The 20,994-nt window shown below is 39.4% G+C and overlaps 1 protein-coding gene across 2 annotated transcripts; it reads right to left on the minus strand.

Annotated features, from left to right (window-relative positions):
- Nucleotides 1–1,076: 1,076 nt before the first annotated feature.
- plcd1a (phospholipase C, delta 1a) lies at nt 1,077–20,273 on the minus strand. Of its 2 annotated transcripts, none has more exons than XM_084747065.1 (15): nt 20,060–20,273; nt 14,250–14,408; nt 8,175–8,403; nt 7,863–7,992; nt 7,486–7,714; nt 7,098–7,299; nt 6,802–6,946; nt 6,563–6,715; nt 5,580–5,729; nt 4,847–5,003; nt 4,620–4,736; nt 4,352–4,530; nt 3,520–3,655; nt 2,799–2,948; nt 1,077–1,717 (listed from the first exon to the last, which is right to left on the minus strand). In XM_084747065.1, exons 1-15 carry the CDS (start codon nt 20,088–20,090, stop codon nt 1,626–1,628), a joined length of 2,259 nt encoding a protein of 752 aa, XP_084603191.1. In that variant the 5' UTR covers nt 20,091–20,273; the 3' UTR covers nt 1,077–1,625. The 2 variants fall into 2 exon arrangements, with proteins under 2 accessions (XP_084603191.1, XP_084603190.1); XM_084747064.1 differs by lacking the exon at nt 20,060–20,273 and adding an exon at nt 17,799–18,042.
- Nucleotides 20,274–20,994: the final 721 nt, after the last annotated feature.

Raw genomic sequence — 20,994 nt, forward strand, 5'->3', positions numbered from 1 at the left:
ATTTTTCAAAGTTTTATGCTGATGATCAAGTTTTCTCAGGATATTATTGTCATTTGCCATGACTGAATCACTTCTGACCTTATGAATTATGAATAAACAGACAAAACCTTCAATAAGGGACTCTGCTTGTTTTATTTGACAGCTAGTGCAAATGGAGATAAGTGACAAGACATACTGAGAGGTCATGAGTTTGTCAGAAAAACTGCTCTAGTACAACAGATGATGAAAAATAAAATAAAATATCAGGATTTGTTTGACACTGAAAACTTGATAAAGTGACAGTTCAATATGTTTAGAATAGATTCATATATGATACAGTTAATGTGTTGATATCCTCATCATACCAATAGTGAAAAAGGAAGTTAAAAGGCTTTTTAAACCTGTTTAAAATAAATGAAAAAAAGACATTAACAAACATTGTGGAGGAGTTGTCTCTGCAGGATTCATGCACACAGACACACACATGTGGCTCGATGTATTTGCCTTTTGATATCATACTGTTGCTACAGACATCATTAAGACATCAGTACTGAGAAATAAAGGCTTGTTCTAGTCAAAAGAGTCATAAAACACAGTTTAATGCTTGTTGTGTTGCTTAATAAACACACTGCTTCCATGAGTATGAGCATGACTTGTATGACCCTGAAGGGAAATATAGAGCCTGAAGAAATCTGTAAAAATTAAAATACTATTCAAAAATTACACAGTCAACAGAGAAACAAAGTTGCATCCCATGGTACCTGCTTTCAGAAAAAAAATGATGTATGGTGAGAGACAAATAAGTTTTTTAACCTTGTTTGAGTTTTGCCATGAATTACACATATGTTTGTCAAAGAAAGATAATTTTACAAGTCAAAACATCTCAGTTTGTCATAGTTTAGTTTTAATTCTTGTCTCACACAATATACGTCAACAACACTAGCGTTGTACGTGTTTTACACAAGACCCACTGTGGTATGACTACATCCTGGTACAAAAACACACAGACTTCTTAGTTTTAGCAGCTAACGTAAACTTTTGGAGGGAGAAAGTCATGACGTCACTTACGCAACTTAATGTCATTAATGTCTAATACTTTTACAACAAACTGTGACTTTTTTGACTTGACAAATTATCTTTTAAACTGATCAACATCCTATGTGTGATTTGTGGCACAATTCAAACACAATAAAAAAGTAATTTGTCTCCTGCCACTGACTACAGTTCATATTATTTCCAAAGTGATCCACTGGTCGGGCCGTGACTCCAGCTCTCTTTATACTCAGCTGGAGTTCAGTTGCTCTTCCAATTACTGTACTTCTCCTGATATGGCACATACAGTTTAATGACTGTCTTCATTCATTCACATTTTCATTTACACTTGTTTTGTTACCGTACAGGAGCTCTCCACCAGACATAAAAAAAAAAAAACAAAAGTTAAAATTACACAATGACAGGAAAGTGTTACACAGACAATGATGAGCCAGCAGCTGCGGAGAAGATGACAAACCTTTTTTTCCTTGAAAAATAGTTTGAAATATTTGATCAGTTATATTATTTAGCTTTGAAACTGGACATATTCCTTAAGAGTTTTCAAAAAGAAAAATGCTGCTGCTGGTTTGACGAGGGTTTTCCCGAACACGAGCCTACTGGGCGTCGATGAGCATCAGATGCACAAACAGTCCGGCGGAGCAGATGACGTCTCCTCTCTTGGTGAGCAGCGGGACGTGGCGATATCCTGCACAAAAGGAAGCGAGTTTTAGCTTTGTCAGCACCTCAGGGTCAAAACCACTTCATACATTATGTGGCAACACACTGAGTGCAAAACTGAAGTCATATGATTCACATAAAGTTGTCAAGGGAAAATTTAGAGGCGTTGTACATGAGGGAAGCAACTAAACCGGGGGGGCACATTTTTATTCTGAAATGAGACACTGTGCTGTTAAATGCATTTTGAAGACTATGTTTACATGTCAATCCAAAGTTGTAATTGAATATTAAAACCAGAGAGCGCTGGATATCCTGTATTAACAGCTGCATAATTCTTTGTGTGTTATGTTTGTACGCTATAGGACTCAAAAACCTCAATATTTCAATCTTAGTTCACTCAGCTCTTAGTTCAATATCCTGACAAAATTTTTGCTAACATTATTTTTAGTTTGATTTTAATTTGATAGAGACAGCAGCTATTTAACATAGTTCAAAAACAGACTCTTGTCCCCAGTTGGGCTTTTATGAATACAGTGTAATTAAAATGCTGAATGCAGCGTCAAGTATCATAAAACCACAATACACTCCGGAAAAAACTCCACAAAAGAAATGAATGTGAACTAGTTAATATTTGGGAAGTTAGTTCAAAATTCTAAATTCTAACTATGAACAGGAACTAGTTCATTTTAATCTCTGTGAATTAAACTCTTGTGAAGTATGAACTTACACAACGCTGCCAATAAACATACACCATACACCAATACACCTGAGTAACGTAGAGTATTATAAGGCTGAGAATAGGTTTGCTTTCAGCCAGCACTACGTCACTGTTTTAAAAGATTTCACATCTGGGAATAATTTGATTTCAGTTGGTAACGTCTTCCAGAGTCAACAGCCCTCTATGGAAAAAGCTGACTGTCAAAATTTCGCTCTGCGACGTGGTATTTTACATTTGCCCTTCACCACGATTCTTGGTACTCTGTTACTGTTTTGTCTTTGAACACATGCAGAGTGAAGCTGGACTGTTTGAAAACTAATTTCAGAAAACATCTCATCGTATTGCTTTTCCAAAGTCTGTGCTTCACGCTGTTTGAGCTCGGCTTTCTTACCGTTCTGTACACTGGTGACTGGTAGACAGTACTGCCCGATGAGATCATTCTGGGATGTTGAGTCATAGTCCTCCACCACAAATCGCACCACGGCCAGCTCTGGGACATGGATGTCAAACTGGAATCTCTCATTCCACATCGGGTTAAACCCTGCAGGGAGGGATTATTGCCCAGCTGGTGAAACTCACCGATGTACAGAATATATAGTTTTATTTTCTGTCAAAGTGTGGGACATTTGTACAGATGAAAGTGAGAAAAAAAATGTGATAATCTAAATTGTTTTCTGTTATGTGTTTATGACATAAGAGCAGGTGATTTTTTTTTTTTTTTTTTGCCAGGATTGTTTTTCTATTTTTTTTTATCTGTAAAAAAAAAAATCAGTTTTGGCAATCTTTTTTTTTCCAAGATCATTTTGGGTTTGTTATTGTAATACTTATTTTGGCCACAAGAGGCCAAAGTGCACCACTGTTAAAACTCACCTGGAAAAAAACATAAACGCTTTAAGTCCTATGTAGAAACCGCCTCTAGTGGCCAAAATGATCATTACAATAACAAACACTTCAAAAAATTAGCGATCCTGACAAAAAGGTGAAAAATTCAAGAAACTTTGGCAAAATCTTTTTTTAAATTTAACACAAAACAAAGTCATGAACACAGGAGGGAAAACAATTTAGATTAGGCAACCGCATAACCAGATTTATGTGTATGTGTATATGCTCACCATTGTTGTCGATGTGGTGCGTCTCTTTGCTGGCGTTGTCTGCCGGGACGCCGTAGACCTCCACTCTCACCAGAGGGTCAACAATGGATGTGTGTTTGTCCTTGTTGATTTTAGGTAGCTGCTGAGCTGAGATCACCTTTTATATTGAGATACGAAACACAAACACGCAAAAATTAACAATACAAATATGCACAAAGAACAAAACCAAATCCTCACACAGGATGTGAAGCACTGGGGGGGTAACATTCTCTAAAAGTTTTCTAAAGGTGATTTTGCTTTACAGAACATTGGGGATGTTCGTAAAATGTCCTATTTTGATTATAATATAATGACTTAAGGAGGATGTTCCATTTGGGTTATTTTATGGTCACATTGTAACATTACAGAGAGGACATCTGAGACGTTATGAAGAACATTCCTATACGGTTCTCTGTTCGTCACATGAGGACATTTCACTCGGGACTGCATCTGAGCTGGTATGCAGTCTGTTCTGTACATGACTTTAGATCCAGGTTCTGTCTTCATTCTTTTATGGTGACACGGAACCACAGAAAGAAATTGCACATTCCCAGAACATTTTACGGTGTTAAGGATGCCACCATGTAACATTCCCAGGTGCTCACGATGTAGCAGGGTTGGACTTTTAGAGAACGCTCACATTCTGTTAACAAAGAATTTCCCATTGTGTTTGCAGAACCTTTCATGCAGGTGACATTTTTTAGAAGAACTGCCGCTATTAAGTTTCTCTCTTTGAAATAAAACTGCACAGGATGCCTTTAAATCTAAGTCCTCCTTTTAAATCTGACCTCAACTGACTTAAAAAAAATCTCACCATGATATGGAAGGTCTTCCTCTTTAGCCAGGGCCCTTTGGTTAGCGTGTTGGGGTCAAACTGAGAGGACAGGCTTCTCTGATATTCTGGTTTCAAGATGTAGCCACAGACACCGTTTGGCAGAAACCGACCCTGGTTTATGTGCATCTCCTTGGAGGGAGTCTGGAAGTTTAACGCCACTAAAAACCAAATCAGAAAGAGAAGAGAGTGAAACATTTACTCCTAATGTCACATACTAACATAGAATAATGGCTGGATTTCTGTGTACCGATCTGGCAGCCAACGTTCCACATGGGCACCGGGTTATAGTTGGAGGAGTTCGTTCTGGAGCCGGCTGGGTAGATCCGACTGAGTTTGTCCATGTTGTGATGGATGTAGGCAGTAGCTATGGGAACAAATTAAAACATCAGCGCTTTAACACACTTTTTTCATAAGTCTGCTCGTGAGAAACGATCAGTACGTTTGTCAGTAAAGTTAGAAAGCTGTGGTGTTTACCTGAAGTCTCAGCCAGGTTGAAAGCTTTACTCTCCTTGAAGGACGACATCTCATAGAAAGCCTGGTTGTCCTTGGCGTGTTCAAAACCACTGAAATGGACACTCTTGCAGTAGATGACGAGGTCTGAGAGCTGTTTGGCGAGTGTGATTTTTGATTTCTAAAAGAAAATGGGTTATAGGATCAGTTTGGTTCCACTCATTTAAAGGCCGTATTTGTACAAAATATGTATTTTGCCCATTTTGCCTTTAAAGTTTTGTCATAATGTATGTAACCCATTTAATCAGGTATAAAAAAAGGTTGGCTATATCCTCAGGGCCCCTGTCTCACTTCCTGGTTTAAAAAAATGTATAACGCTTTTCAAGAGCTTGAAAGATTTCTATTTTACAACAAATTCATTAAATAATTTGCTATCAGATGTGTCTCAAACAGCATGTCAACTCTGTAGCGTTTATAATTCAAAGCTAAATAAGAATACTCACTTTGACTGTTCTGTGAAAAAATTGACATTTTGTCAATTCATCAACTTTGTCAGATATTAGTTAGATATATAATAAAAAGTTTAATCACTTGGACGATGGCCAGTTAAAAGGTTAACTAGCCAAGAGTTTGATCTTTTAAATTATATTTTCCCAGCATAATTCACGTGTAAAAATAGAACCCCCTGTAAATATGGTTTTGTCCCACTTCTCGAGAATGAGATCTATTAGAAATTAGTAATAAGCACTTGACACACCTTTGGTTTGGCTTTTTGGCCATTCTCTTTGCAATCTGCAGCCTCATCCTCCTCAGACACGGTGTCTTCCTCCACAGTGTTGTTATTGTTGAAGACAGCATCCAGTTTGTTCAGTCGCTTTCCCTTGATGAGGAACTTGCCCTTCAGCTCCTGCACACAGACAGACAGAACATTTTTTGATGTGTTGTTATGCATTTAATAGGCATAAAAGTCAGGATATAGACTGTGCAGTACTGTGACACGTAATTGCTTAACACAGGGAATCATATTCATATTTTTCAACAGCAGTCTGCCAGTCACGCCCTCTGAACAGCCAATGACAGAGAGGAAAATGTTGTGTAATGCGTAATTAGAATTTCATTTGAGGCTGACAATGCCACAGGCATTCATCCCATGGGTGCTACATCTGAAGAGGGCTGCCCACAAGGGCTCGGGAATGTGACTGAAAGATGATTTAATGTTTCCCCTCATTGTGTGTCTCTCAAATAATGAGACATTTTTCAGTTCATCTGGGAGTCACAGATGTCCTTAATATCAAAGATGGTATGAGCTTTAAAGGAGGGATGATAAGGGGGATGTTAGGAAGACGTAAGGAGTAAAGTGAGACATTAAGGCTGGGTTGCACCAACATGGATTCACTTTTACACCTGATTAAATCACAGTTTAACTTAAAATTATGTTGCACCAAACTTTTAAACTATCTTAAAATTAAGAAAGATTAAATTTAAACCTCACTTTAGTTTAGTTTTTACTCCAAAACTAGATAAAATTTCATTCTAACTTTAAAATTAAATTTAAAATAAATTTAAATGCTGTTATGTATGTGGTAGTGGCTTATTCGGAAAGTGACAAAATCCGGTGGAGTGGTTCATTAACTTGGAATTTTTTAGGTGTGATCTTCCTTTGGTGTTTCTTTTAGCATTTGCAGCAAGGCTCGAAAGTCTGAGTGTCACATAATAGAGCTGAAGTTAAAGACCACACACCTCAGGTGAGGGGAAGTCGGCGGGCATGGTGTCACCCAGAGGCTTTGTGACCAAAGCATCGCCCAGGATGGAGATCATGTAATGGGCCATGAGCTTCTGTTGGTCAATGGAGCAGTGGTTCTCCAGGGACAGGATCACCGGGTACTCAGATGTCTGGGAAAAACAAAGGAAACGTGAACAACAAGAAAGGAAATTAAATGATACCTCCTGTCCTACAGGTAAGACATCATCTCACATACTTTGAAGGCATAGTCTTTGATGGCTTTGATGACGTCTCTGAAGAGTATTTGGGATGTGAGCGTGTAGCCGTGGTAGATAACAGGCTCGCCGTTATCCCCGTCCCAACAGTCCAGTTCCACACAGCGACAGCTCTTCATCAGTGCCCTGCGAGGTAAGAAACCCTTCATGAAAACCTGCAAAACTGTCATTCCATTCGCTATCAATCCCTCTGTCTATGTATTTTTTTTTGCATACGTGGACTTTAACTACAGTTTTCTCCAGTTAATGTTACGTTGTAAAGTAGTAAAGCAGTTACTTTATGTAGGCTTCTGTGCTGCTGGGTCCTTTGAGCTGGTCCTCCATCAGGTATGTGTTGTGTGAGGAGGAGATGTAGTAATGGTTGAGGGGCTGGGTCATGTCCTGGTACACATCTTTATGAGCCGGGTTGAGGATGGAGCCCTCTTCCTGGTGCAGGTACATCAGGAAACCATCTTTGGTCATGTGCTTCTTCTGCTTTGCTGTGGACAGAGGACATATCAATATGTTGAATATGACACAATATGTGGAATGTGAGCCACAGAATAAAGTCAAGACACTAATAATATATTCAAATGATAGGTGTGCACACCTGTTAGCAAACCATGTGTCTTTCAGTGTTGTACAACAACACATAAGACAAATGATTCTGTCTGAGTTAACTTTACCTGTCCCATCCACCTCATATTTTTCGATCAGCTTGACAGCATCCTCCGTGGACGCCTCCTCCCTCTGCTCATTCAACAGGAAGTTCAGCAGGTCTCTGGCGCTCATCTGACCCTCTGTTTGAGCGTACTTCCCATAAATCACATCTATCTCCTCCCTGTGCGTCAGGAAGTCATAGAAGTGCTTGATCTCTGAGCCCTCCAAGGAGCCTGAGTTGGACTTGTCACATTTCTATGCAACATGAGACATGAGACGATCGTTTAACCAGACATACTACGTCTTAAAGCTTGATGAACTATACGTTTTACGGATGATACACTGATCTTAAAATGCTGATATGCTGGATACCGTAGTTCATGATTTTTTTTGAGAGACTCACCTTGAAAATGTCCTCTGCATAAGTGTCGTCCACTTCAATGTTGATCTGTCGCAAGAAGTGCTTCAGCTCCTTCAGGGTCATCTTGTTGTCCTCATTCTTGTCTGCTTTCCGCATGCAGTTGATGATCCAGCTGGCATTTAGATGTAAGGATTTAAACTTTGTCTGAGTACACAACTCAACTAAAGCACTCTTTCGGATTTGCCACGCGTTTGAACTAATACAAACAGTGAATGTGGGTCTTCAAAAAGCACTTAGCAAGAGTTCAACAGAAAACATGTTAAGTTTCCCAGTTACAGACTTTGTCGAGGATACTGCTCACTCTTCTGCTGGCGGCTGAGGTTACGCATGTTGCTGATGATCTTCTCGAGGCCGCTGACCCACTGTTTCGCCTCCCCTGGGCTGGCTGCCATCAGGTCGAGGTTTTTCTTGCGGCCCTTGAAGATGATGGAGAAGCACTGCTCTTCAACAGTGGGCTCGGTGTGTTTATTGAGCCCCTCAGACTGGCGGCCCTTGCGCACTGAATCAATGTCATCAATGGAGACTGTTTGGAGAGGGGAAAGGGCTTGTTAGCAGAGTTGGTAATAACTGGAGTTTGCAAATGAAAGCTCTCAACAGACTACACTCAAAGAGAAGCCCGAGCAAGTCTAAACAGCACTTCAACATGCTGTAATTGCCAAAGACAACACTCAAATCATTTAGTTAAATTGAGTCCGACAAGCAACATCCCCTTAGAATTTAAAGTCTCTATTTTAAAGTTTCACAAGATAATAAGTCAATGATGGAGACTCCCAGTCTGGACAACGAACAAAATCAAATCAAGTTTTTAATATATGTTTAATATTATATTAGATTACACCACAAAAACACAGCCCAAAATGTCATGAAAATTAAATATTTTTCTTGTAATTCAGCCTTTAATCATACGAGAAACATCTACTGCAGAAATTCTACACTGAAAATTGTTTTTGCAAATTGTTAACTACTATTAATGGTTTTATTGGAGCTATTTATAGTTTTGAGTGTGATATTTGGGCACAATCATGAAGTAGTTAGCAGCGCCAGTTGGCCCCTTGAAGCAAAACTTGATAATCCTTCCTGAGATAAGTCAGTATCTTTGAGCTGCAGACTTTTTGTCCTGATGGGCACAACAGAACAAAGTGCCAGAAAGTGTGTATGTATCTTATCTGCCGGAAGACTTTTGTGTCTGTGTGGTAGGTCACTTCTGTGGCCTTCACTCACAAGGCACAAAACAACAGATAAAAACATACCGCAACTGTTCAGCAAAAAAATGGTGCCATCTAAGCTTCTATGAATGACCCCAAAGAGGTTTATCTTAAAACAGTAAGTAACATCTGTTTTTTTGGGATAATAGCACCTTATAAAGTTGTTGTGGTGGTGCATATTTCACATCCAGCAGACATGCATCAACATTAGCATTCATTTGAAATTGTATTTCTTGCTATCTGATTAATGTAAGACCAATATTCACTCTGATTCTAACTCTGTTTTAGTCCTGAGGGAAATATCTTGGTGTTTACCTCTAAATGCACCACTTAGTTTGCTGCGTTAGCTCGTTAACTTTGTCTGTCTGCTGTTTGGTGCTGGGCAGCGTACAGTGGGTTTATCAGAGCTTGCTGACTTTAACAGCTGCCTGTTATTGGAGATAAGACTGATAGGAGCAGTGAGAATGAAGCAAAACAGTGAAATTGTGGCCTGTAAAACCAAAACGAGGAGCTGAAAAATGTTCAAATGTTCAGTTGAAAGAAGAGTGTTTGTCACCATGAATGACCCCCTTCACATTACATTACATGTAGTCATTTGATCCATTATCTCCATAAATGGAGAACAGCTTCTGGAGATCAAGGGCCCCATAACAACAGCAGTTACTAAACTCATGGCTATGTCCTCTTCTATTTCAAACCTCTTCTCTTATCTTCACTTAATAAATCCTAACTAGAGCTGTAAATTCAATTCTTCAGTCGGCACTAATCTTTATCATGGCTGTATTATTTGTGTTTAGAATATACACAAGACTGCCTGTATGTTTAACAACAACTTCACTTTTCACGAGACTCGTCACTGGCGAGCCAGCTTGATATAATGGACAAGAAAAGACAGGCATTCAATTTCAGTTTCAATGAGTCGGAGGCATTAATCTTATCTGTGGAGGAAACCTCCCCTTTTTGGGGAGTTTCCATCCCAATTATTGGCCCAGTGTACAGACATGAATCAAATTGATCAAATTAATTGTCATTATAAACCCAATAGCACATGGTCCAGTAAATTTAAAGAGTCATCATAAAGTGTGAACTGTCTTTCAATCATTATGTTTCATGTGGTGCAACCATTTTTTTGTAGTTTGGGATGGATGTATGCCATCCCAGCGTAGGATATTCTTCAGTTAGGATAATTCTGTAACAACTAAATTCCTGTCACAAGATAAGATGGGATTTTTTTGTCCTAAATGAAGTTAGGAAACATGTTATTAAAATACCAACAATCCTACACATCTTCCTAAGACTTTGGAAGTTTCTGTAGGTTAATAAGGCCTCTGGTTTGTGGTGAAATATGGCGAATTTGAATTCTTTCATACCAAATATCCAACACACAGCTACATAACAACAGTAGGTCCTCAATGTTGTTTACCAAAAGCTCAACTGAGCTTTTTCAACCAAACAGTTTTAGTTTAAATCCCTCTGAGACTGTCTAATGTCTGTCAGACATTTTGTTGGTCGCCACTGAACAACCAAAACACATTCCATTGAGATTTGATTACTGTACTTAACGACAGTTTGATGCAATCGGGCCTCCCTTGATCTCCTTGACTCACACACTGGCGCACACAGGCAATACATGCACACATGAAATACTATGATTGTCATTTCTAGGACTGAAAATATGTTGTATCAGACATCCATACAGAAAGTCTCTGCACACGCAGCATACAGCCATCCATACATCGGAGGCCAGCTCTGTTGTCGAGCAGCTTAATGTACAGAAGAGATGATGTAATCACGCTAAATGGCAACAACCGCCCTGGTAACAAAACAGCAAAGACCATAGGCTTAGCTAAGAGGCCATATGTTGTAGCTGGGTTACAATCACAGTGTTTCTACCCTTTACATCCCAGAGTTGGAGAGTCCGATGAAGAGCGGCCATTGTTCCTGTAAGAATCTGAGACTATCTAAGGGCAGGATGAATCTAAAGGTCAGACTGCTTGAAGAGAAGAACACAACAGTGAGGGGGCGGCGTGGTGAAACACACCCAAGGCTTGGTGGTGTAAACTCAGCTGACTGCTGGAGAATGGATGGAACAAAATACCTTGGAGGCACTCACCAGAAGAGGAGTGTTTGTTTAATCTGTGCATGCACATTATCCCCAGCAAAACAGAGCTCTGTGTAAAGGAATTTAGGGTTGTGAATTTGGATCATTTTCAGAGAATCCCATCTGGAGAGCCGATCCACAATGTCCAAGTCATGTCATCCGTGTCACGCTGGCATTGCTTAAATACCAGATGAAATTTCACACAATGAGATTATTGTGGCGGCTCAGACAAAGTTCATGCGGCTGTTTCTAAAACTCAACATTTAGCAGTGAAGAGGGTGTTTCCCAGTGTTAGTTAGTCATGTCAGTCTATCATTAGGTTAGGTTAATATTCAGCTAGGGTGACCAAGTGCCCTGTGCAACTACACAGTGTTTTTATCTCTTGTCCCGTGTCCCACATATTGAGATGATGCCCACATTTTGATTGGCTCTGGTTTTCACAAGTCAAACCACTGCAGGACAAACACTTTCCCAAAATCTGACTTTTATACATTGACTGGGACGGAAAAAAAAGGGAAAGCTGTCACCACAGGGCTGTTTGATGTCAGTCAAACTGTGAACACATGGGTCGAGTGCAGATTAACTTGTCAGCATCTTTGCTGCCAACACAAGGCCCAACAGGGAACGAAGGGTAAGACTTTATTTGGGTGTGCATTACACTGTCATTACACTGCCGTAATCATGTCACGATGCCTATCATGAACAGAAAGGAGTTTTTCTAAATGTTTATGACTGTTGTCATGCACTCAATTATGACATTTATGGTTTGGACACTGGCCATCACAAGACCATCACAAGTGTGTCATGAATATTTTCCTTAACCTCAAATAAAGTGGTTCATTTTGCAGTGGGCATAAACATGTCATTAAGTTTTATTACACTGTCAAATGCTTTTGTAACAAAGTCATGCATAATGTCCTTGACTTCAACTAAAATGGTACCATATAGACTTGTTATAAAGAAGTCACTGAATGTTATAAAGCCAGTTTGACAACATAGTACAGTACCAAGGTGATTTGGCTCACAGTTACCTGATGAACAGACAGCTGTCTGCTATTATCTGTGGCTGTCATGAGCTAGTTAGCTCAGTTAGCCATGAAGCAACATGAAGCAAGTTGTCATACAAAAACAGCATCCATAGCAGTACAGTACAGATGTGTTTACACCTGCCTCTGTGTAACTTGCATTGTCTATTGTGTGATACTGAATCAACCAGAGGTCAAAGCATAGAGTTATGTAGTCATTACTACCTCTCAGCAATGGCAACATGTCCCACATTGTGCTGCACAAACAGACACTTTTCCCACGTGGTTTGTTGGCCTGAGGTGGGAAATTAATAGAAATTATAAACAAAACATGCTTTATGAATTGGCATGCAAATCAATAACCACATACTTACCCTATCTGTTAAACTACATTGTTTAGTCAAATTCTGATCTGATAAACCTGCAAACATGATTACCACTATCACTACTAGTAGTTTCACAGACAAATAGCAAACTGAACAGTAATATGAGGGAAGTGTCTCATGAAATATGTGTGTCATGTTTACAGAGGGATGCAAAGCCCCCGATACCAACCTCATACGACCCTGACAGTGTGTACTTGCATGCGTATCTGTGTGTGTCTGTGAATGCTATCGAGGCAAATGACAGTCACTGAGCGTGGGAAAAAAAAGGCGGACCAATAAAAGAGAGCTTTACAGTCCATGGGGACTGATGATAAGCGATCCAGGGTGGAGTTCCCTTCTCTCACACAGTTACACAGTGTGGATGATTTACGTGTACTACATCTCAATACTGTTGGATTAAACAGTGTCAAGTACAGTTGTCACAATACCAGAATTTTAACTGTCGATGAAATACTAGTGTAAAAAAGACAATACCTGAAACCTCTTTCATTACTGTGGGAAAACGGAAAGAAGTCCACGGCACACAAACTAGGATAATGTTTTCTCTTTTTTTAAATTCAAAATCTGCACACAGTGCTGGTGTGGCTCCAAGCCAAATTTCAGGCAGGACGATACTGAATACTTAAATATAGATAATAGACTACGACAAAAGTACTTAATGGGTTGCCCGATGTCTACCAATCTGTAAAAAACTACTGTTCACCTGTAACAGCTTGAATCCATTGAGGCAAAACTCAACAAGAGCAACAGAGGAGAGATCCCTCTTCTGGTACAGAGACAGACATGCAATGGTTCTGTGTAAACAAACACCAGGACAACCAACTGATAAAAAGCTAAACCTATTGCAGCGCATGAATCTCCAGAGTGATGAAAAACAATACGTGCTGTCCTCCTACACTCTGTCACCTTATGCCAAAGCGTTCTGGAGCTGATTGGTAATTGAGGCTTGCTAAAGCCCACAGGAAAGCAATAAAACGTGGAGGCTTGCTTCCGTAAACAAGGAAATGCCCGTGAAGACCATCTCTAAGCAAGTTTGATCATGTTCAAAAAGAGCTGTGACACAGGACCGTTCACACGACCGCATCGCTCGATATATCACCTCTGTGTGTGTGTCTACTGAGTCTGTATGGGGACTATAAGTCACACTGCTGTGTCTCTCAGTGTTTGTTCAAGCCTCAGGCTCAGGCCAGAGGTTATCACACCCGGTGGCAACAGCTGCTGCTGGGATGGGAGTCAGATCAGAGCTACCAGAGGCCCAGAGGACATAAAATCGCACCCTGACAGTGGATCGCTGAACGAGAAATCAGAGGAGAATAATCTCTGTATCACACACATGGACAGTCAGGATTCACACTAGTATTTTCCAGTCTGTCTCTGGCTGCAGTATCTGTGTGAGCTGTTTCCATTTCACCACCGCTTCTCACTTCCAGAGCACTAGTGGGATTTGAAGGGTGTGTTTGTGTGTACGCTCTAAAGCAACAAGCTATTGTTGAGATCTGAGAACTCTGAGCTGACAGAAAAACAGCAGAAGAATGTAAAGTCAAAAAGACAGTGGGATGAACTAGCCGCAATGAAATTACTTTTTAAAAAAAATAAAACTATCCATTTTGTGCCTCAAGCATGCAAACATACATGTGAAGGATGACACTCACAGGTCTGGTTTCGCTTGAATGCTTTGTGGGACTCATGCCAAAAGGTTCTGCAGTCTTCCTGCAGTTTGAAGAAGCGGCTCTTCTTCCAGGAGCTCGAGCGAATCTTAATCAGCTCTCCACCGATGAGCAGGAACTGTAGATCTGCATCTCCCTCCAAACCTGCAGGAATGTGAAGGGTGGAGAGAGCTCATTCAAAAGTCTTATACATTTGGAAGACCTATAATATTAGATGCACTAAGAAGGGAAATCATGGCATTGTTACTGCGGGAAGATATGTGTCAGTAAATTCCCAATACACTGGTTTCCACTTCCTTGTTATTGTTGCACTTCCATAAAGTTTGGTGACTCACAAGTCAAATATTTTAAAAGAATCGTCAAAATCAATCCAAAAATGCAGAACATACATATCCCATAATGCTTTCTCCACTTAGTAACCCTTTTTAACATATCTTAAGTTTCAAGGCACTTAATCTTCTGCATTGTCTTAGTTTTGACTTGTGTTACATTGAATTAAACTCATCTTTTTTTGCTAACTGTACTCGCAGGGGGGAGATAAAACACTGAAAGAGGATTTATTTGAAGATTTAGATGACAACACCATGTTTGGTGTACTTGGAGAGAAAATTACTTGAAGAATATAATTAGATCCCTAATTACACCCAAGATTTAGAGCAAATACTTGTTTTGGAGACCATTTGGTAAGATAAATGTAAAACATTCACACATATTTTGGCTTTGTCTTGAAATTATACAGTTTGGGGGAAATTTTCGTAAGCTTATTACCAACCTACTGGGTTATGATAAATCTCGGTCATGTATAAGTAAGCAAACAAAGAAGTATAAAAACACCAACCAGGTAGGCAATCTTGTTACAGACTAGTAGTACTAGACTAAATACTACATTGTACTGAGTTGGTCCCTGGGTGTCACACAGCAGAGTTAAATGCAGAGAATCTTTTTATTTTTCCATACCTTTTATTTTGTACCATTAATTTTGTCAGTAATAATGTTATGATAGTAATCTGTGCATGGCCAGTTGATAGATGTGTTCAGTAATCTTGTCACAATGTACAGTTCAGTGTTTCATACAGCATTTAGCAATACTGGTGACTTGTCATTCAGGTGAGGTAATCTGCTGATTATGGCTTTCTGGGAAGGGTGTGTGACATCTGCTGAAAGAATGATTCACAATTCATGTACAAGAATAAGCCACAACAAGCTGACATGAAGATGTTGGCAGGACGACGTTTAGTTTATTTTTTTCCCATCTGTGCAGATGTGAAATAAAGTTGCTTTTTCTCAGGGGGTGGGACTTATTTTGCATGCAACCTTTTCCATCACAGAAGCTTAAAATCATTGTTAAATGTAATAGCTGTGTAAAATGTGTATTAACTAAAGTCTTCTCAGTGAAAAAACAAGCCATTTGAGGATGACTGCATGTACTACAACTCAGCTGGGACCGTCAGGGTCGTGGGCAGGACCACAACATTACAGACATTTTTTCCCCAAATCGCACCACAGACTCACAGAGGCTGTTTATGAGATCCTGGCCTCTGCACGCAGGGAGGAGGACTGGAGTTTCACCACCGCCTCTGCTCAGTTAACCAGCTTAAAACTCCTTCAGCTTCTACTTGTTTGTCATCCCCTTTTTCCTGTAATCTAGTTTACCGTGAAGAAGAGGCGCCTGCTTCATGTTATGGAAAAAGAACAGATATAAATACATCTCTTATTTGTCACACTTCCTCCGAATCATAAAACATGAGTCATAAAGTATATTTGAAGGGTGTCTATGAGAGTTTTCTTTACTTTTTTTTGCAGAGTAATCTGTTTCAGATGAACGGCTGGATGAGAAGTGATCTTGAACCCACATTAATACTGCCTACACCCTAAGAGGCAAGCTAGGGCAAGAAGGTGTCAAGAATTTAGGTTAAATAAGAGGGAGCGACTGCTCTAGGGACTTTTATAATGATGAGGGTTCACACACAACCTGTGTGGGACATGTTGTTCTATCTTTGGCTGCTTTTTGTTTCTCCAATAAGAAAACAACTGAGGTTTGAGGAAACTTTTCACAGGGACAGGTGCTATTAATTTCCTATTTATGAATGCCAAATGGACTTTAGATACCCTTTTAGTCCCTGCCCTTTTACCTCAAGGCCAGGCCGCCAGGCCGCCATGACTTGCCTGGTTAAATAAAGGTAAAAGAAAAGAAAAGGTTGAGCAAAACAAACAAGATGGTGCTACAGGTTGTTACTATATTTAAAGAAGGCAGATGTTATTTGAACCCTGGTTGGAGCAGCCAATGTGAGTGATATTGGCACTGCATGGCAGAAACAAACTTTTCCTAAACCTAAGTAGGGTTGTTGCCTAAACGTAAGCAAACTGCAACTGAAAGATGAAAATAATCATTTAAAAAACTGTAACTAACAGGTACTACTGGCAAGTAATTTCACATTACTGTCAAATCTCAGTCTCCTTGATTCAAACTCTGATCTGTTGCAGAAAAGCTTTACACCACTGATCCATGTCAATCTGTTGTCAACAGTGAATTTGTTGTCCTTTATAACTAAAATAAGAGGGTCGGGTGTGAAGGTGTGAATAGCCAAGTAGCTGCTGTATGCCTACTCATACTCCAGTACTAATAGACACTACATTTAAGTAGACGTCTGAATAGATTTTTGAGGGTTGGAAGTTAAATGCATATACTTTTTGTAGGGCTGTACATCACAGCATATCATTGTATCATTGACTGAAAAAATATGTTAAATGCAACTACATATGTATATTTGTACACACAGTTTCTTTTCTGACTGTGAAAACTAATAAAATAGGTCAGACATATAAACATAAATGTGTGGCTCCATGGCACGTTGTTTGTTTTGTCCCACCAGCAGTCCAAAACCCAACGATTCTTCAACTACTCTCACAAATGCCAAAGAAAAACAGCAAATGCTCACATTTCAGAAGCTGGAACCAGAACATGTTTGTCATTTGACAATGACTGAAACGTCTGATCAGTTATGGGAATATTTTCTTTGAATAATCAAATCGATTAACTGACTAATCGTTGCAGCTGTGCCCTGGAGGGCTATCCAATGACTAATAAATTATGAAAGTATGACTTAAATGGGACACAATGAGAGACAGCAGGATTTCCCCTCCCTTTAATATGTTGTTTTGTAGGTTTAAACGCCTTCCTGCGCTTGTCCCTGTTTTGAGAGACAGTAAAGGACATGTCAGTTTCTTCTGTCTCGCCCGAGTTTGACATCATGGCAGGAGAAAGAATGCATCGCCCCGGGCAATAAGGAAGACTTCAGAAAACCTCTTTACCGCACTACACATAGTGCCTATATGTACCATACCTTACACACTTATTCTGCAAGGATAAATATGATCACAGATTTATATCGACAAGGTTAAGACCTTAAATCTAAACATGAAGTGTATGAGTGTGTGTGCGCGTGTGCATGTGTGTGTTTTGTTGGCAAAGTAATGCGTGTGCGCGTAAGTCACGTAAACTCAGGCACATTTGCACCTATCCGGGGGACTTACCTAGGCGTTTTCCGTTCTCCTGCGCTACTTTTCTCACCTGCTCCTGGAAAGCAAGTTCCTGCGATTTGGTCCTTTTCGGACGTTTGTGTAAACAAGACATTGTGGAACAACTGTTAAAAAAAGTTTAAAAAAAAATAAAATAATATATCCAGTCGGTGTTAAGTGTGCTCGGTGTGGTGGAGGAGCAGGCACCACGTAGTTCCCCCCTCATGGGGCGGGTCTAAACTCATCTACTGCTCTGTTATATTCCCTACAGCGGTGACTGACTGTCCACAGCTGCTGGAAAAGGTCTGTATTTTAATTTAGCCCTAGCAATAATATAAAGGTTCAAAAAAACTTAATGTGAGTGGGCTGGGACACTTTTGATTGGCTCAGAAATTTTGGAAAAATGACAATCTCATGAGGAGTCTCACTCCATGATTTCCCATTGCTTTTAAAGGAAGAATTAGCAGTAGTAGATGAAGTACTTAGGTGTTTTACTTAAGTGAAAACAACAAAACTACAATGAATAAATAAAATCCTGCAAAATCATTCAAACTTTACTCGACCTACGTCAGTGTAAAAGTATTAACACTGAAATATTGCTTACTTAAAGCACCAAAAGTAAAAGAAAAGATCCTTCTCTGAACAATATAGGGGAGACGGGGGACAGTTGCAACACTTATTTGCATTTCTCTCAGTCACTCATAGACTACTGGGGCTAGACGCACCAAATCTTTATATATTGCAGCTTACATCTGTCTGCAAATTTCACATACAATTTAAAGATGATCACATATGAAGTCAGTTGTCCCCATGGGGACAGTTGCAACACATTAACTGTCACCAGTTAACTTTGCTTTTTGTCTCAATAAGCTTAGTGTTCTGAAAATATGCATAGTTGTAAAATAATAATATAACATTACTTATCTATTTAGTAATAAAAATCAAATGTCAGTACATTGAGTGTCATATCTAGACACATGCTAACCATGTCACTTACAAGTCACCAAACAGTGCTTCAGACTACATAAGTTTTCATTATTTCTAAATTAATTTTTCAGTAAATGCTGCAGAAGATGATGAATGTGTGCTCTGCCTCTCTGGTTCCTACTGGATCTAACTCAGCATGCACAGCGTGAGTATCATCACTGTAGCATGGTTCTGATTGGAAGAATAAGACTGTTGCAACCATCCCTTGCATTGTAATAACAATTATTTATTGTTATCATCACTTCAGTGTTGCAGCTGGTGAAAATGGAGCTCATTTCAAGTACTTTTTGTATCTCAATCTTGAATAACACATCATAATTTATTTGTTGATTAGAATTTGTATTATCGGAATATAAGTAACAAAAGTTTTAAATTAAATGTAGTGAAGTAAAAGAGTACAATATATATATATATATATGACATGTAGTGGATTAGAAGTATAGAGTAGCATGAAAGGGAAAGGAAAAAGTAAAGTACAAGTACATCAAAACTGTACTTAAATACTTGAGTAGTTTCCATCACTGCATTATAAAACTCATAATGACTTTAAATGTATATTGCATTGACTTGATGTGCTGTTGACAAGTCTTTTTTATATGGATTTGGCAGCAAACATCAGGCTACTGTATCTGTTTCTAAATATAATTAGTAGGCTAAAATGTCAATGTTTTCATGCTGTTGACTCCTCAGTGAGCTGTGAAATAGCGCCACCCCACGGTGGATATGTATGAAATGAAATCGTGATTTAATTGACCTGTTTGAACCTTTTTGGTTTTAAATTCATGAGACATTTAAATGATGGCAAAACTCCTACTGCACTTATCCTTTAAAATATGTGCAAGTCATTTGCAAGTCACACATCATCACCGTCTGTCTGTCAGTAGTTAGAAGTGACACCTGAATGTGTTTGGTATTCTCCTTCTGTGTGACATATTATTTCGTCCTGGCAACAGAGACTTATCATCAAACAAAACCACTGCCCCCACCCTCAATATGTGGAGGACATTTTTTTGTCCAAATAAAGGAAGTATCAACAGCAACCATTATATGTTGGGAAGTATTTGTCTGACGCCCATCCGGCACCCAAACCACAAATAAATGAATAAAAATCAGTCGCAGCTATGTGCGTTTGTCTAATTTACCCCTTTAAAAACTTTTCGGCTACTCATTGAAACAGACCTGTACATAAAGCTCTCATTATTTCACGCATAAACTCACGTATACTGAGGATAAAGTAATAGTAGAAGTAATTAAATAGTAAATCCGTGCGTCACCGCACACCAACTCACCATGATTCCCTGCTGTGCCATTTGACTCCATTATGATTCCTTTCAAAATAAACCACTGTACGCCAGGCTAAAGTCCTCGTTTCTCCTCCAGAGTGGTGTTGTCTATATGATAGGATTTATCTCCACCATAAAAACGTGTGTGCTCGTCCTGCTATGTGTAGGGAAAAATCCAATCTGTGTCTCCCTCTGAGCCGACCACACAGTGCGCAATTTTTTGCCAGCCCATCAGTCTCTTATGCGCGCTCAGCGAGTCCACACCCACTGCAACACCGGTCTGACAAGTACAACTCCATGTTTGCACTTATGACTTTCATTCAGCTCCCTGTCACTGGAAACTGCACGTCTAGGGAGAATTATCTCAACATACATTACAGATACGCGCCTGCGTAATTTTCAATGTAAAGCCTGACAATGATCATTTTAGATGGAGCCTTTACTGTATATATGCTTTAACTGAGTGCTGTGATTTCTTGTGGCGTTCTGGCACAAAAGAATGAGTGTGAGTGTGTTTTGATTTGTGTAGGGTGTTGCCCAAGTCTGGTACAGACCTGCCATTTATAGTCTGAGGTGTGATCCTGCCTCACCCCGCTGCCCTTCTACAACAGCACATCACACCAAGTCTGTACTTATCATTACTGTAATACCTAAGGTAGGCCTGTTCAATTACCATTTTTAGAGGGATCAGATTAGAAAAAAAAGAAGGGGGGACTGGGGGCAGTTGTAAGATTTTCCTACTTGACATATACTGGTCATTGTTTGATATAAGAAACATATATATGCGCACCAACTAATGATAGAATATTTGCACTAATATAAGGACAAGGCTGTATTCAGTTTAATGCAAGAAATCAGAATTATTGGCAGCAATTGTAATAATGAAGAAACAAGTAATTTAAGCAAGGTATTTAAAGCAAACATCTACTTCTATTTTTGCA

This window comes from Lutjanus erythropterus, chromosome 21, assembly GCF_056507025.1.
Source record: "Lutjanus erythropterus isolate fLutEry1 chromosome 21, fLutEry1.hap2, whole genome shotgun sequence".
Lineage (NCBI taxonomy): Eukaryota > Metazoa > Chordata > Actinopteri > Lutjaniformes > Lutjanidae > Lutjanus > Lutjanus erythropterus.